Genomic DNA, 14,911 nt, shown 5'->3' with positions numbered 1-14,911 from the left:
GATCAAAAAAATAAACGAAACTTGCCTTAAACATGACGGAGCATTACAGATGCTGTGGATGCAAATCCAGTTTTATTAAACACCACAAACACACAGGAAGTTCAAAATCTGTGTATTGTACATGAAATACTCATTAAATACGAGTTTACATTAAACAAGACTAAATACAGGAAGAACAGAAATAAATAAAACTGTACAGTTCAGTTCTATTATATAGGATGTTTCTCAGAAGTAGTCTCTTTTCCAAACTGGTGCGTCTTGCAAAAATAATCCGTTATCCATTCCTGAAACGGAAAAAAGTGTTGGGTTTATCATCATGTGCCTTCGTTTCATCACAAGCTTATTATATTAAAGAAAATAACGGAGACAACCACCTTCGTCTTTGGCTTGCTGGAGGAAGTTGAGGAGCACCGTAGCCGCCTTGGAGACACTCAGATTCTCTGTGTTTTCATTCTGTGTTTCTGAGAAGAGGAAAAAAAACAATAAATATAAAGCTAGGATTTATAATATGATTAGAAAACGTGTCAAGGATCAGAATTATGACTGGTACCTAAGTGAAGCGTGTCGAAGACGTCGCCCTCGTTTCTGTCCACCGACACAAAGCGCCGTCCTTCTGCAGAGAACAAGACGTTCACCAAGATGTTAAAGAGTCATGAGCGTGATGAATCTGAGGAAACGGATCAGAAGTTGTACATACGTGTGCCTTTGAGGTACAGCATGGCCTGAGGAGTCCAGTTACGCCGCTGGAATCGGCCCTGAAATTAAATACAGATCAAAATCATTTTACAGAAAATATAACATTCATTTCAATGCAAGTGATTTGAAAACAGTAAGATTCGTGTGTGTGTGTGTGTGTGTGTGTGTGTGTGTTACCTTCGGAGCGCTGCACGCCTGAGAGACAAGCGAAGACAGCAAGAGGAACCCCAGTGCATAAGCTGCAAACATCTTCACACTCTGACACACACACACACACACACACACACACACAAGGTCTGGTTAGTTTTTTATGAATTACTTTATTATGAATCACTCTCATAACTACATTTATTTCCCATTAATGAATGTAATTACTAAAAATATATATTTATAATTTACAATTAATAACTAAACAATAAGCTAAGACTTTAAAGAGTTAAACAAAAAGACAGTGTCTCAATTTTTTATTTTTGTGAATATTTTTACACATGTCACGCCATTAAAAGGTGTGGAGGTTAAAATAAATACATAAAATCAAATTTAAAAAAAAAATAAATATATATATATATATATATATATATATATATATATATATATATATATATATATATATATATATATATATATAAACATTAAAACATTAGGATTCCGTCTGTAATCATGTGCAGGATAAAAGATAAGATTCAATAATAAATCACATGAAATAATAAATAATAAATATGAATATTTATTAAACAATACTAATAATAATAATAACTAGATAATTAGAGCAATTAAAAGCTGTGACATAAAAAAAAAGAAAAGAAACAAACCTCTAATTTCCTCCTAATTATATACAAACAAATAAACAGAGAAACAACCAAATAAATAAATAAATAAATGGAGGATTCCCTCTGTGTTTACCTACAAGATAAAGATCAAATTCAATAATAAATGACAGAAATAAAAATAATAATTAATATATAGGATTCTGTCTGTAATCATGAGCAAAGATAAATATAAGATTAAAAAATAAATCACATAAAATAGAAATTAACAAATAGGACTATTTACAAATAGGACTAATACTAATAATTAGATGATGATGATTATTATTATTATTATTATTATTATTATTATTGTATATAACAAACAAATAAATAAACAAACAATCATGTGCAAGATAAAGATAAGATTAAATAAGATTAATAATTAATTACTAGGATGATTTACTAAATACAACTACTACTACTACTACTAATAATAATAAGACTTTATTAATACCTAACGCAGAATTTAAGTTTTTGCACAAAATACGTGTTAGTAAAAGTAGAGTTCCTCTGTCTCCTAATGTTCCACAAACTAATTAACACCACACACACACACACACACACACTTGTGTAAAAGCTTCTATTACACATATAGCATTTGAACTCATTAATTCCTGCATGCCATATTTTGAGGTCTCACACACACACACACACACACACACACACACACACACACAGGTGAGTCTCGTACCTTCATGTCTCTGCTGTGAGCTCCTCAGTGTGTGATCTGATCAGCGTGTTGAGTTTAATGGAGAGCTGAGAGACAGAGAGAGAGAGAGAGAGAGAGAGAGAGAGAGGAGTGTGGATAAAGTCGCTCCTAAACAATCACTCCTATTTATAATAAGAGCGTGGAGGGTGGAGGAATTCACACACACACACACACACACACACACAGCGCTATGGTTAATGAGCAGTGACTATGGCGATAGGTCAAGAAACATTGATTAACACGTGGGAAGGGCTTGTACACCTTTAGCAATAAATGAATTAATAAATAAACAAATAAACAAACAAACAAATAAATAAATAGCACCATCCCTGCAGTACAGTTTACAGTTACATGATAAAAACATTGTTATAAGACATGTTTGTGAAAATCAAATCCTTTCTGATACCCAGTCCTCAGAGATGATGTAATAAACTATTTATTATTTCATATAAATATAATAATTCTGAATAAATATGAATAATTAAGTAATATTTAAGTCATTTTTTAAATACTGTAATATATTTTATTAATGTTATATAATATTTATTTATAAATTGGTTATTAAATAACTTTTCTGATATCCGGTTCTCAGCGACAATACACTGTTTATAAAATATATATAAAAATAATATTTAGAAATATTATTTGTTACATTAATTAATTATTAATGTAGAATAATTAATTATACATTATAATAATTTACTATAATGTATAATAAATAATTAATGTATTATCATATATTTATAAATTAATTATTAATTAGCTTTTCCGATACTCAGCACGATGTAATAAGATATTTATAAATATTATATAAATATTATATTTAGAAATAATATCAGTAACACTTTGCATGAAGGTTATAAGATGGTTATAAGTGGTCATATGGTCAAAGGTTATAATGAACTATGAACATAAACATGTTATAAAGCGTATAAGGTATTACACACATTGTTATGAAATGTATTTAACACAATAATTATTACGCATTATGAATTGTTAACATAATTGCTCATGATATAACATCGTTACCATGGAAACCAAGCACTTGGTATTAATATAATGTGTTATAAACACTGCTTACAGTGCATTCGGTTAACAGTGTATACATGCATTATAAACAGTACTATAAAGTGTAATGCCTTTTTTTAAATAAAGCTTTTTTTTTTAATTAATAACGTGATATGTGAATAATGCCTTATGAATGCATTATAACAGATAATGAATTTATTCAGAGGTTGTAATACAACATTATTCATTATAATAAAATAGATAGATGATATATTTATATATTATATATTTATGATAAATATATTTATAAATAGCTTATTATATAGTTTTTCTGGCACTCAGCACACAATGATGATGTAATATGAAATATTTAGAAATATAATATACATACAATATTTCAAAATAATATAATATAACATTTTATATATTTTATATTTAAAAATTACAGATTGGTAAATAGCTTTTCTGATACTGATCACTGTGATGATTTAGAAATATTACGAGTTAGAAATATCATTTATTATATTGTATAAATAATATTTTTGATATATTTATCTTGAGAAGTAGATTATATATTAGAAGGTATTTATATTACGAAGCGGTGCCTCTTACAAAGCACGTCTGTAGACGTCTGACACGTCTGTAGAAATATGAATGTGTTTACAGTGAGATCGGTGAAGCGGCTCTCTCTGTCTCTCTCACACACACACACACACACACACACACACACGGTCTGGTTAGTTTTTTTATGAATGGCCGTCTGATGAAAGGGCTTCCCCACTCACCCGGGATTGATGACGGTCTCCTCTGGACACTGTATTGACCGTCTCTCTGACCCGAGGTTATTAACGACACTACACCATTTCCTCTTGCCTTTTTTAGCCAACATCAATCATATTAATAACTGCTGTGGCTCTCTTTATCAATTTCCCTTTCACCTGTAGATTTTATTTCAAACCTAGAATTATGGACTGAGTGGTTGTGTTAGAAGAGGAAAAAAGAACAACGTACCTCCATTTTACAGTTTACCTCTAAAAGTACTGGTGGGCGTGTCCACTAACAAGACTATTATTTCTGTAAGGAATGATTTTTTGGAATGAATTGAACATTTTTCGCACCGCGGGAACCTTTTCATTGTACCTGAACTAATTGTGGAACTACCCACTTTTTGGCGTTTTCGCACCTCCGGAACTGGGTGTGAATTTAGTACCGACTGCCTTTTTCGAGAATCAAATTAGCTCCTACTCCGGAGCAGAGTCTAACCAGCACAACTGGTACTATCCGTGACGTAAGTAGACGTTGATTGGCCAAACGCGTACGAAAACGCCCTCACACGCCATGATTTAAAACGCTGTGTAAACATACTGTAGTGTCGACTTATTCCGCAAGTATGGAGAACAGCGATAGATGGACGCGAGACACAACGAAAACACAGCTCCGATCACAGCGTACTCCATCCTCCGGTTGTTTACATTGTTCTTTGTTTCCGTCGTTGAACGCCGCGCACAAATGACATCGCTGTCGACCAGCTTACATCACTTCCTAGTGCCCGCTGTCGGTGCGAATGCAGCCCTTTAAACGGTATTGGGAAATAGTTCGCGCAAAATCGCCCAGTACTTTAGTCCTGTAAATTTAGTTCTGGAACTAAAGCAGTGCGAAAGGCCCTAATGTTACATTTGGTGTAAACCCAACAACCTGAGAACACCATCCCTACTGTGAAGCACGGTGGTGGAAGCATCATGTTCAGAGTTATCCTTGTTCTCTTTGTTGTTTCTCTGACTAATCCCTGATTTTGACCCAGTGTCAAGTCTAGCCTGACTTTTGGTGTACAAACTCCAGGCAGGAATCAAGCTTGTGCCATATTCTTTACAATTTTTACAATAATAATCTTAATGTTGCTCCAAAGTATGGGATATTTTTTATAACCTTCATGCATTATGACAATATTTACATTTAATATGTTGAAGAAGGTTTAAAAAAAAGATAACCTGACTTTAACCTAATTAAATCTACTCATAAAAATGAAATGTTTTAATTTTGGTAATTAATATTTTTACTATGATCAAATTTTAAGGTCTACCGCAACTGCTGGCTTTATAACACTTCTGTAGTTTCTTCCAAATATCAGATTTTTTTCAAGTCTAAAGTCCTGTTAAAGAGCATTTTCTAAAACTCATCAGTGTCTAATTTATTAAAATTATTTATTGTTGCTCATTAAAATAAAAATCAAATTCATCCTAAATCATGCAATTGAAAAACGTTAAAAAATTGAACCATCTGAATTTTATAGAGAATTAAAATAGTTACACCATACTACAAAATTACTTACAGTATACAGAGCCCTTCAAAATTATTGGCACCCTTAAAATAAAAAGAAAAGTCATAAACCTTAAAAAAGGCAAAGCAGTGCTTTCACTAAAAATGTGGCAAAAGTATTAACACCTTAAAAATGTTTAAAATAAATGACAAAAGGAAATATGAGAAAAAATATATTTAGGATAAATGAAGGGAAATATATTTAAAATAAAGAAAAAAATACTTTAAAATAAAAATTTTTAAATAAATGAAGAATAAGAAAAATGATTATTTATTTGCTCTCAGTCCCCAAAAAGACTGCTGTTGACTGTTTTTTTTTTGTGGTATAAATATGAAACATAAAATCCTCAAGTGCACTGTGAGTGTGTCAATTAATTCATTAATTAATCTGTCTGTGAATGACTGAAGAGACAAACGATCAGCGTTGTGGTTTTTTAAGCTGTATTTACAAAGTTCAAGCAAGTGTTACTCAACAGTATCTCAATACTTTGATACAAAATAAATTTGTAAAAAATAAAGATCATTAACAGCCCACGTTAGAGACGTTAGCGTCGTCGTGGTGTCCGACTCTGAGCTCAAGCAAACCAAAGCAAAGTGGCGTCAGTGTAACAGAACAAACCTCCGGCTGTTGTTCATCGTCTCACACACAGCACCGCTCATTCCCTCCACGAACATCAGGAAGGACAGGGAGAGATTTTTCATCTTCTTCTTTTTTTTTTTTTGTTACACCAATAACAGGCCTTATAATACATATATAAATAACTCCACACGCTGGATTGTTTCAGTTCCCACACACAAGGATTGGCTTTCCATAGGATTAAAAAAAAAATCATTCACACACACACACACACACACACACACACACACACAGTTTAAAAGTGAAAGAATCGGCATGGCTTTTAGAACATGACCTTATAACAGTTTGTTTCAGGAATCCGTCATAAATAAGGAGAAAGGAACGCACAGTGTCCGTTATACCATGCTGTTGCTCTCGCCCGCTCTGTCCACAAACTGTGAAAGAGAAAGAAAAAAAGAATTATCCAAAGATAAAAGATAAAAAAAAATGTAAACAAAAAAAGAGTACAGGATTTTTCACACCAATGGGATGGACTGAAATGAATGAACGGAGAGCTGTTGATGAAAATCAGAAAGTATATAGGGTAAACGTATAACGTCACTAACATGGGGGTGTGCTGTTACAGGAAAACAATCAACTTTGGTGTGATGAAGCTACTCTGAGTTACTGTTACCACACCAAAGTTGATTACTTTCCTGTAACAGGACATGTGTGTTTATTCCTCCACCAGTTATACCACAGCAATTTGATAAAATATGTATTTTTAAACTTATTAATAAATGATGATCATGATTTTTATCCATTTATAGTTACTTTTTAATGTTCTTGACACTGGAGACTCCTTCCAATAATGTTAAACCGACATCTCCTAACTTTAAGAAAACGTCACTTCATCAACCGTCGATCCGTTTAATTGTACACGTCTCTGTGAAGGAGCTGTTACCATAGAAACGATACCGTATTAGAACGAGCACGTTAACATAACCCATTAACATAGCCATTTCCGTCCGGCCAATCAGAATCCAGAACTGAACAGCGCTGTGGTATAAATGTACAACGTGAGCATGTGACCTGAGGGGAAGTGATGTAATGATCTCAGACAGGGTGAGTTCGTGCGCACATGCAGGAGGGAAAGCAGCAGTGACTGACCGAGACTGCTCACTGTCCACTCAGAGTTACGAAGGCTTTAAGAAAACAACAAAGACAAATTCAAACACGTGCGCGGACACAAACACACACACACACACACACACACACGATTCTTTATTGTGAGTAAAGAATCTTTATTTATAAAGAAATTCTCATTTGGTTGAAACGTTTCTCATTGCCAGGTTGCTCTTCGAAGGTTTCCTACATTACCCACAATGCAGTTCGACTCCCCACTCACAGCTCACAGTGCTGCAGCGGGATTAATGCTGCATTCGACTTAACTCGGAAGCCTGAACTTGGATTTATTACGTTATTTCTTGCTGTATGTTCACACACGCAGTGATTTTACTCCTGCAAGTCCCCGGTCGCTGTACTGTGAAGGCGTTCCTACTGGTTGCCCTCAGCGGTTGGCGCAACTAGCATAGCGCTTTTGACAACAAATCAGATTTCTTGCTGCTGAAATTAAACATTCTGGAGGCAGAGCATTTGTATATAAAACTCTCCAGTGTAAATATGCATCTTATTAAGATTCAATTTTATTGTCATTGTGCAGAGTATGAGTACAGAGCCAATGAAATCCCAGCTTGCTAGGAAGCTGGGGGTCAGAGCGCAGGGTCAGCCATGATACGGCACCCCTGGATGTGGTTAAGGGCCCAACAGCAGCAGCTGGACAGTCCTGGGGCTTGAACCCCTGACCTTCTGATCAGTAACCCAGAGCCTTAACTGTTCACCCACCACAGCCCACATCATACGCGATGCCGGAGAATCAGGCAGCATGGCGAGGACCACCGGCTGGAACAGGAGCTGCGGCTGGATGAGGTCCGGTTCCAGCACTACTTCAGGCTGGACAGGACTTGGTTTGAAATGCATTCTTTTAGGATTTAATCAACCAAATCTGATCGCCTATGAGGTAAGGTTACTCAGCTAATCATGGTATGATATGCTATTTGTCATGTCACACGCGTCTGACATGGGTAATAATTAAAGCTAATATTCCAGGCTATTAAATGCATTAATCAGTTTACTTGGAATGCCCACAATGTCAGATACGTTTTTCCATACATCATTTTTTTTTTGCGTCTCTCTATGCGACCAGAGATATATCATCTCTGAATAAGACTGGCCAATTGCTAAGCGCTAGAATTCATTTGTCCTCCATCTTTTCTGCACTACAGTGTCTGACGGAGACGGATCACGTGCACTCTACTGTCTTCACTCCCGTTGGACCAAGTGCTGCACCAAGTCTCTCCATATTTGCATGAAGTTAAGTTTGTCGTGTCACCGGACACGCCCACATCCAGTTGCCAACGATCGCTGTCGCTCGTGTCGCCGGAAGCCGCCAGAAGTGTCTCTGGGTCGCTGTATGTGTGAACGCCCCTTTAGCTAGGAGATGGGGAAAAAACATGGACGCCTCCGTGAAAGCGTATGTTTTTTTTATTATGAGTGTGTGATCAGTGTTATAGATTAAACCAACTAACGTGTCTACGTTGACTGATGTAAAGCAAACACCGCTATAAACACATTTAAAATAGTGAACTGATATTTTACTTACTGATTATTTAGGATGTGAACGCTGAACTCTGGGTTCCAAGAAGGAATTCCCAGTTGAGGGTGATTTATTTTTCTACTCTGAGGTCAGAAAGAGCTTTAATCGAATGCAGCATTAGCCCTCGCTTCGATACATCCTCAACAGTGTGATGCAGCGGCGCTTTAGTTCTTTTTAGTCTCAACTCGATCCCAGGGCATGACGAGATCGTTATGCATTAATGCTAATAAAAATACGTGAAAACTCAAATTCCCGGGAAGGGGACGATTCTGTGAAGCCACGTCTGTCTTGGCTTACCATGCTGACAGCAGAGCTGTTGTGACACTGTATTTTGCGCTGTACTTTTCCGTATTTTGCTCGGGTTCATCACCGTTTTCACATTTCTGCTCACTGCTGATTCGTAAAATTCGTTAAAATAGTAGGTAACTAGCAACAAGAGTTCTTACTGATGAGCAGGACGCATCGCTGGTTAATGTGTGTAGTGCAGCAGGTGGTGAGCAGGGAATGAGTAGTGCGTCGCTCCACCATAAAACATACCAAGCAATACACACAGTCTGTTCATGGGGGCGGGACAAATGTGTTCTAGAGCACGCTTGATTGGACAGAGATTGGACAGGTACGAGGATGAATCATTGAAATCTTATCATTTTTTTCCAGAAATAATCAAGTTTAAAATGAAAATATGAATATTTACAAAACTGTTTTTTTTTAATGATATATACTGGCTTATATTTGTGTCTACAGCGCCAAGAGACTCGTACAAAAAAAAAGTTAACACCAATTTTAATATAATAATATTAATTACACCTAATAAACTGGTCGACTATGAACAGAAAACTAATAACACAGATATGAAACGCGGTTCTCCTGCTGCCCGGGTTACTGATTTGTCCAGAAAAAAACATGAAGGTGTGAAATATCTCATGTTAAAAGCATTATAAATAAAACTGATTCATGCTTAAAGGCTTTGTTCGCATAACAAACCTTTATTTTTCATTATTCTGACTTCTAGAGTAAATAAAGTTATTGATATGACTAGCTTATATGATATGATACGCTTTGAATCCTGGTTAATAATTTAGTGTATTTAGGATCTAATTAACATAAACATAAAAAACCACAAAGGATAAAGTGCAGGTTGTGTAAAGGCTACGCAACACGTGTCAATTAGAAGAATGTTTTTTTTTGTTTGTTTTTTTTTGGGGGGTTCAGTCGTTCTAACTGTGGCTCAGGTCAGTGTAGAGCACTAGCACACTTACCCCACTGATGAAGGGCAGATTCAACAAGGAGCCGAGGATGGGTATCCTCCTGATGAAACCGATAACCACTGGGAAGAAACCCCTTCACACACACACACATGGGAAGAGAGAGAGAGAAAGAAAGAGAGAGAAAGATGGGGTGAGACAGAGAGAGACGGAGAGAGACAGAGACAGACAGAGACAGATAGACAGAGAGAGAGAGAGGGAGAAAGAGAAAGAGAGGCAGAGAGACAGAGAGAGAGAGATGGAGAGAGAGAGAGAGAGAGAGAGAGAGAGAGAGAGAGAGAGAGAGAGAGATCGGGAGAGAGAGAGAGAAACGAAGATAGAGAGAGGGGGGGGGGGGAGAGGGAGAGAGAGAGAGAGGATTAATTTCATCAGGATTAAAAAAACATGAAGCTGAAGAAAACTCAAACTGAACTAAACTAAATTCTGGCCCGGTTTTAGATTTATTAAAAATGATTCACGCGTGTTGGATCACGTTCTACACAAGCCATGATTCACTGCAACTCTCACAGAATGTATGAGATGAGAGACATGAAACTTTAGTAAAACATATTTAAAAAATAAAATATTTAAACCCTGTGATATCCGTATTGCAGACAGTGACACATTCATAACGATTCACAGCCACCTGCGAGTCTAAACTGCTGTCCTGCTCAATCAGCTATCAGCTCTGTACGCAATAACACATTCAGTGCTGTGCTGTTCCAGGAAAACAATCAACCCTGGAGTTACTGTCATCAGCCTCAAGTGGATTCTTTTCCCATCAGCACACGTCCTCTAGCGTTTTACTCCTCTTACACCACAGCAATTTAGCAATTCTTAAATAAAAATTATTCAAGAACGACACGTCATACTTTTTATCCCTTTATAGTTACATTTAAAGTAGGTTCAGTAGTCGAGAAGACTTTCACAAGTTACAGCTTTACCTCTGACTGTTACAAAGCGCTGACACTGGAGACTCCTTCATTAAATTACGCAGACGTTTGCTAACGTGGAGGGTCGAGGCCCTGAGACTGAGCTGTTACTATGGTAACGATAACGTATCCGAATGAGCGCATTAATATAAGCCCGCACTACTGTCAGAGCTGCTGTTATAGAAAATGAATCAACACCTTGCTAATCAGAATCCAGGATTCAACAGCGTTACGATCCTGACGAGATCCTGATTAAGATCTTCACCTGAACAGAAGGAAAAAGCCGTAAAACTCCAGCACCACTCCGACGATTGGCCATCCGATCAGCACGACAAACACGCCCCCGAGGAAGAAGCTGGTGGCCTTCATCTTGTGCTTCTGGAAGAAGAATCTGAAGGTCCTCTCCAGGCCGATGACGAACGCCAGGCCCACCACAAACAGAATCTGGGAAGACGAGAAAAAAAACAGAGCGTGAGAAAGTTATAAGAGCTCGTTAGACATTTCCAGGAAAGTTAGTAATCTGTAAAAATGGTGATCCTGCAAACGATACGGAAAATAACTGCGCTGTAACCGTGTACCTCAATATCACGGCTTCTGGTTCATCACGGTATTTCTGGTAGCTATATAAGGATCACGCTGCTACAGGAAAATAATCAACAATGACCACGCGAGTAATGAAGCAGAGTTACAACAGCAATTTACCAACGCTAATTTTTTTAAAAATGTGTTAAAGAACGACATTTCTGCTGTACGAGTCCCTGTGGATGAGCCGTTACTATAGAAACGATAACATATTTGAACGAGCGTGTTTATATAAACCTGCGCAAACCTTGCAGCTGTTTTCACCTTTTAAAGTTGCATACTTGAAGTGAATTGAAGTGATTTCTGACTAAACCAGTTTAGCTTAATGTTAGCATTAATTCTGCTTTAAACACAACAAAAATGGCTCATCGTGACAGAATATCTTGGTTGCGAGTTAAAACCGAGGGTCTCTGATAACTCCGTATGCCACGTGAGAAATTCTGGGTCGACGTCTCAGGAGCGTGAACGCTGCTTCATTCTTAAAATAACCGTTTTACTGGCTGATAATTCACAAGAGTAAAAGAATATATCCACAAGGTGGCACTGTTGAGGGGGGTTTGTGATTTTTTTCTCTCTCAGTGACCACTCGAGTCAAACTATGTGAAATAACATGGTCAATGAACTGAACGCACGCAGGCTACAGTACATAAATATATGGTTACTAAGCAACCACGTCACGCTGATGCTAGTTTAACAGCGCTAGCTAGGCTTCTGATGTCAGAAACTCACTGAGGAACAGTGTGAGCAGCAGTCACATGATCATGCTGATAGGATTTCTCTCGTACAGTGTACACGATCAAGATCCGTCACGTGACTAAGTGTAAACATGAACGTACAGCATCACACCCCAGTACCGAGAACACGCTCTCACAGGATTAAATCACACGTCTGTACGTTCAAAACTAGACGTTATGATCCAAACCTGTTAGTGATCTTAACATTGCTAGGTCTTGATTTGCACTGTTAAGTTTTTTTTTTAATATTAGTCAGAAATGTTATGAGCAACGTTCACCTTCTACTCAAGGCTCATTGCTGCTCTACTATACTGCACTTTTTAAAATAAATTAGTACATAAATGTAAAAAAAATAATAAAGATACAGACTTCATGTCCATCATGAGGCCAGAAAGTGAGCAAAACTTTTTGCGTGTGTGTATTTGGGAATCCATATCAAGACACGTCACTCAACAGCTGCACGTTTCTCAGAGATATTCATGACAAAGAGTTAAAAAATAATTTAGATTATATTTCTACTTAATTATTATAATATAGATTATATTTCTAAATTCAAACAGAAACTTATTAGGTTAAGAAAACTGCAAAAACGTTTTTTATTTATTTATTTTTTTTTACTATTTTTAAAGGATGTAGCCATCAATAATTTATAAAAAAAAATATATATATATATATATATATATATATATATATATAAAATATATTAAAATATTAATTATAATATACAAATATACTAATTTTATATATTAATTACTTTATATTAAAAATATATTAAAAATATATAAAAATAAATATTTCTTTTTTGCTCAAATCTTAAATCTACACCAGAGAGTCCTTCCATAAATGTTCAAAACATTTTCTTCTTACAGAAAACTTCACCATATCAATGTTTAAGCATGTATTTTTTTTTAATCATTTTAATATAAACCTGTAATATCAGCTGCACTACAGTCAGAGCTGCTGTTCTAGAAAATTAATCACCACCTTCTGAGGTCCTGACGGTCCAAACCGAGCCGACTCGACTCTTTGTTGTTGTTGTTTTTTTTTCATACAAAATATGGCAGCCATGATGGAGATAATTGGTCTCGTGTTCGCGTGTCCCCGATCTGATCTATGTTGAAAGATCAGACTGGAAAATCGGTCAGGTCTGATCTTCTACAGAGTATCAGATGAACACATCCTGAGACTGAGATGTCAACACTTACGTTTCCAATCGCGAGGAGTGCCTTGTCGAAAAACAGAATCATCCCAAAGAACAGGAAGAACACTCCGAAGCCCGTCAGTCCCATCCCGATTTCTGCAACGTGAATAAAACGAAGCTTTACTACACGTTTAGTACATTAATCCTCTTAAAGCAAAACTCCACCCCGAACGACTCGTATATTCATCTTTACAATCAACACGTGATCTTCCACAGCGTCCGAGATGTCTTTCGTTTAAACCTCTTTCATCGAAATGCTGGTCTGTTGTCACTTTCCTAACATTACCCACAATGCCTTTCACCTAGCTGCTGATAGCTTTGCAGTGGGATTTAACCCTCACTTCACCTCTACTGAAAGAGCGTGATGCAGCGGCGCTTTAATCTTTCAGTCTGTCCAGCTCTCTCACGTCTTCATCTGTATGCTCTGCTCCAAAACGTCAACTTTCACACTAATAACACAAATGTTTCGATATACAGACATTTAATGTGGTTCAGGGTGGAGTTTAACTTTATGATGTCATATTTAGGTGACAGAAACCTGACAGATACAAATCACACATAATGTAGTGAGAAAAGCTGATGTTTTTTTCTTTTTAAGGAAAGCTCAAATGTCAAACAGGTGGGTTTTGTCTTTAACATGATTATTGATTAATAAAATCTGTCTAAAGAATATAAAACATGAACATTACACTGCAGCTGAACATTACTGCTCATGCTATATGAAGGCAGAGGGCAAATAATCAAGGCCTGAGTGTAGTATTAAGTCATATTTTGCCATTACATGATGTAAAAGACCCACATCTGTTCCTAATGATCTGTAAACACACAGTAAACACACAACACTGTCATTACACTGATAAGTTTGTAGGAGGGAGTTAGCTGAGTGCTGCCTGATGCTAGTCATTAGCTTATAAACCCAGCCCTGCTGTACAGTTTAACTGAACCGGATATATGCTATAATGGTCTTACTTTGTGAGTCAGTAAGAGAAATCATCTTTGCAAAGATTTAGACTTTAAACTCGATGAGAAACTGGAAAGCAGCTGCCGCTTGGACGCTCCACTCGCTGGGGAACTGCAGCAGCAGCAGCAACAGTTACAGCGTCCACTTCCTGTATTGACTGCGCATGCGCGCGACTGTCACCGCCAATACCGGAAGTATTAGTGCTATAGTTCACTTCTTGTAACTCGTATTTTGTAACACGTCCTAAAAAAAGAGAAACAGAAACAGAAAGCTTATGAGGTTAAATGAATTTCGGCTCTTGTTAGTGAGTTAAAAATCTATTGCTCATTCGACTCATTCATATCAGACTCATTCGACTCCCAAACGGCTCTTCTCAATGAATCAGATCACCTTATTCGACTCTCAAATGGCTCTTTTTAGTGAGTTAAAATCTATTGCTCGACTGAT

General features: G+C 36.6%; 2 protein-coding genes across 3 annotated transcripts; both read right to left on the bottom strand.

The window, feature by feature from the left end:
* Positions 1-10: 10 nt before the first annotated feature.
* spx (spexin hormone) lies at positions 11-6,223 on the bottom strand. Its single transcript, XM_026923302.3, has 7 exons — positions 6,158-6,223; positions 2,197-2,261; positions 874-954; positions 698-755; positions 551-613; positions 375-461; positions 11-284 (listed from the first exon to the last, which is right to left on the bottom strand). The coding sequence occupies exons 2-7, from the start codon at positions 2,200-2,202 to the stop codon at positions 226-228; spliced, it is 354 nt and encodes a 117-aa protein (XP_026779103.2). The 5' UTR covers positions 2,203-2,261; positions 6,158-6,223; the 3' UTR covers positions 11-225.
* On the bottom strand, positions 5,963-14,633 carry golt1ba (golgi transport 1Ba). Of its 2 annotated transcripts, none has more exons than XM_026923300.3 (5): positions 14,473-14,633; positions 13,508-13,599; positions 11,252-11,430; positions 10,070-10,151; positions 5,963-6,549 (listed from the first exon to the last, which is right to left on the bottom strand). In XM_026923300.3, exons 1-5 carry the CDS (start codon positions 14,495-14,497, stop codon positions 6,511-6,513), a joined length of 417 nt encoding a protein of 138 aa, XP_026779101.3. In that variant the 5' UTR covers positions 14,498-14,633; the 3' UTR covers positions 5,963-6,510. The 2 variants fall into 2 exon arrangements, with proteins under 2 accessions (XP_026779101.3, XP_053097860.1); XM_053241885.1 differs by lacking the exon at positions 5,963-6,549 and adding an exon at positions 6,603-7,299.
* Between the last annotated feature and the right edge of the window lie 278 nt (positions 14,634-14,911).

Source organism: Pangasianodon hypophthalmus, chromosome 18 (genome assembly GCF_027358585.1).
Source record: "Pangasianodon hypophthalmus isolate fPanHyp1 chromosome 18, fPanHyp1.pri, whole genome shotgun sequence".
Classification (NCBI taxonomy): Eukaryota; Metazoa; Chordata; class Actinopteri; order Siluriformes; family Pangasiidae; genus Pangasianodon; species Pangasianodon hypophthalmus.
Note: the sequence above shows the minus strand (reverse complement) of the source record. Positions and strands in the feature narration are given on the sequence as shown.

What these genes read in the sequence shown, in the direction of transcription:
- spx (XM_026923302.3), bottom strand. An exon ending in AGGCGTGCAGCGCTCCGAAG is followed by an intron (nt 756 to 873) that starts GTAACACACACA and finishes ATTTAATTTCAG; the next exon opens with GGCCGATTCCAGCGGCGTAA. An exon ending in CCAGCAAGCCAAAGACGAAG is followed by an intron (nt 285 to 374) that starts GTGGTTGTCTCC and finishes TTTCCGTTTCAG; the next exon opens with GAATGGATAACGGATTATTT.
- golt1ba (XM_026923300.3), bottom strand. Translation starts at nt 14,497, where the DNA reads ATGATTTCTCTTACTGACTCACAAA. An exon ending in CACTCCTCGCGATTGGAAAC is followed by an intron (nt 11,431 to 13,507) that starts GTAAGTGTTGAC and finishes TCGTCTTCCCAG; the next exon opens with ATTCTGTTTGTGGTGGGCCT. An exon ending in GGCTTTTTCCTTCTGTTCAG is followed by an intron (nt 10,152 to 11,251) that starts GTGAAGATCTTA and finishes GTGTGTGTGAAG; the next exon opens with GGGTTTCTTCCCAGTGGTTA.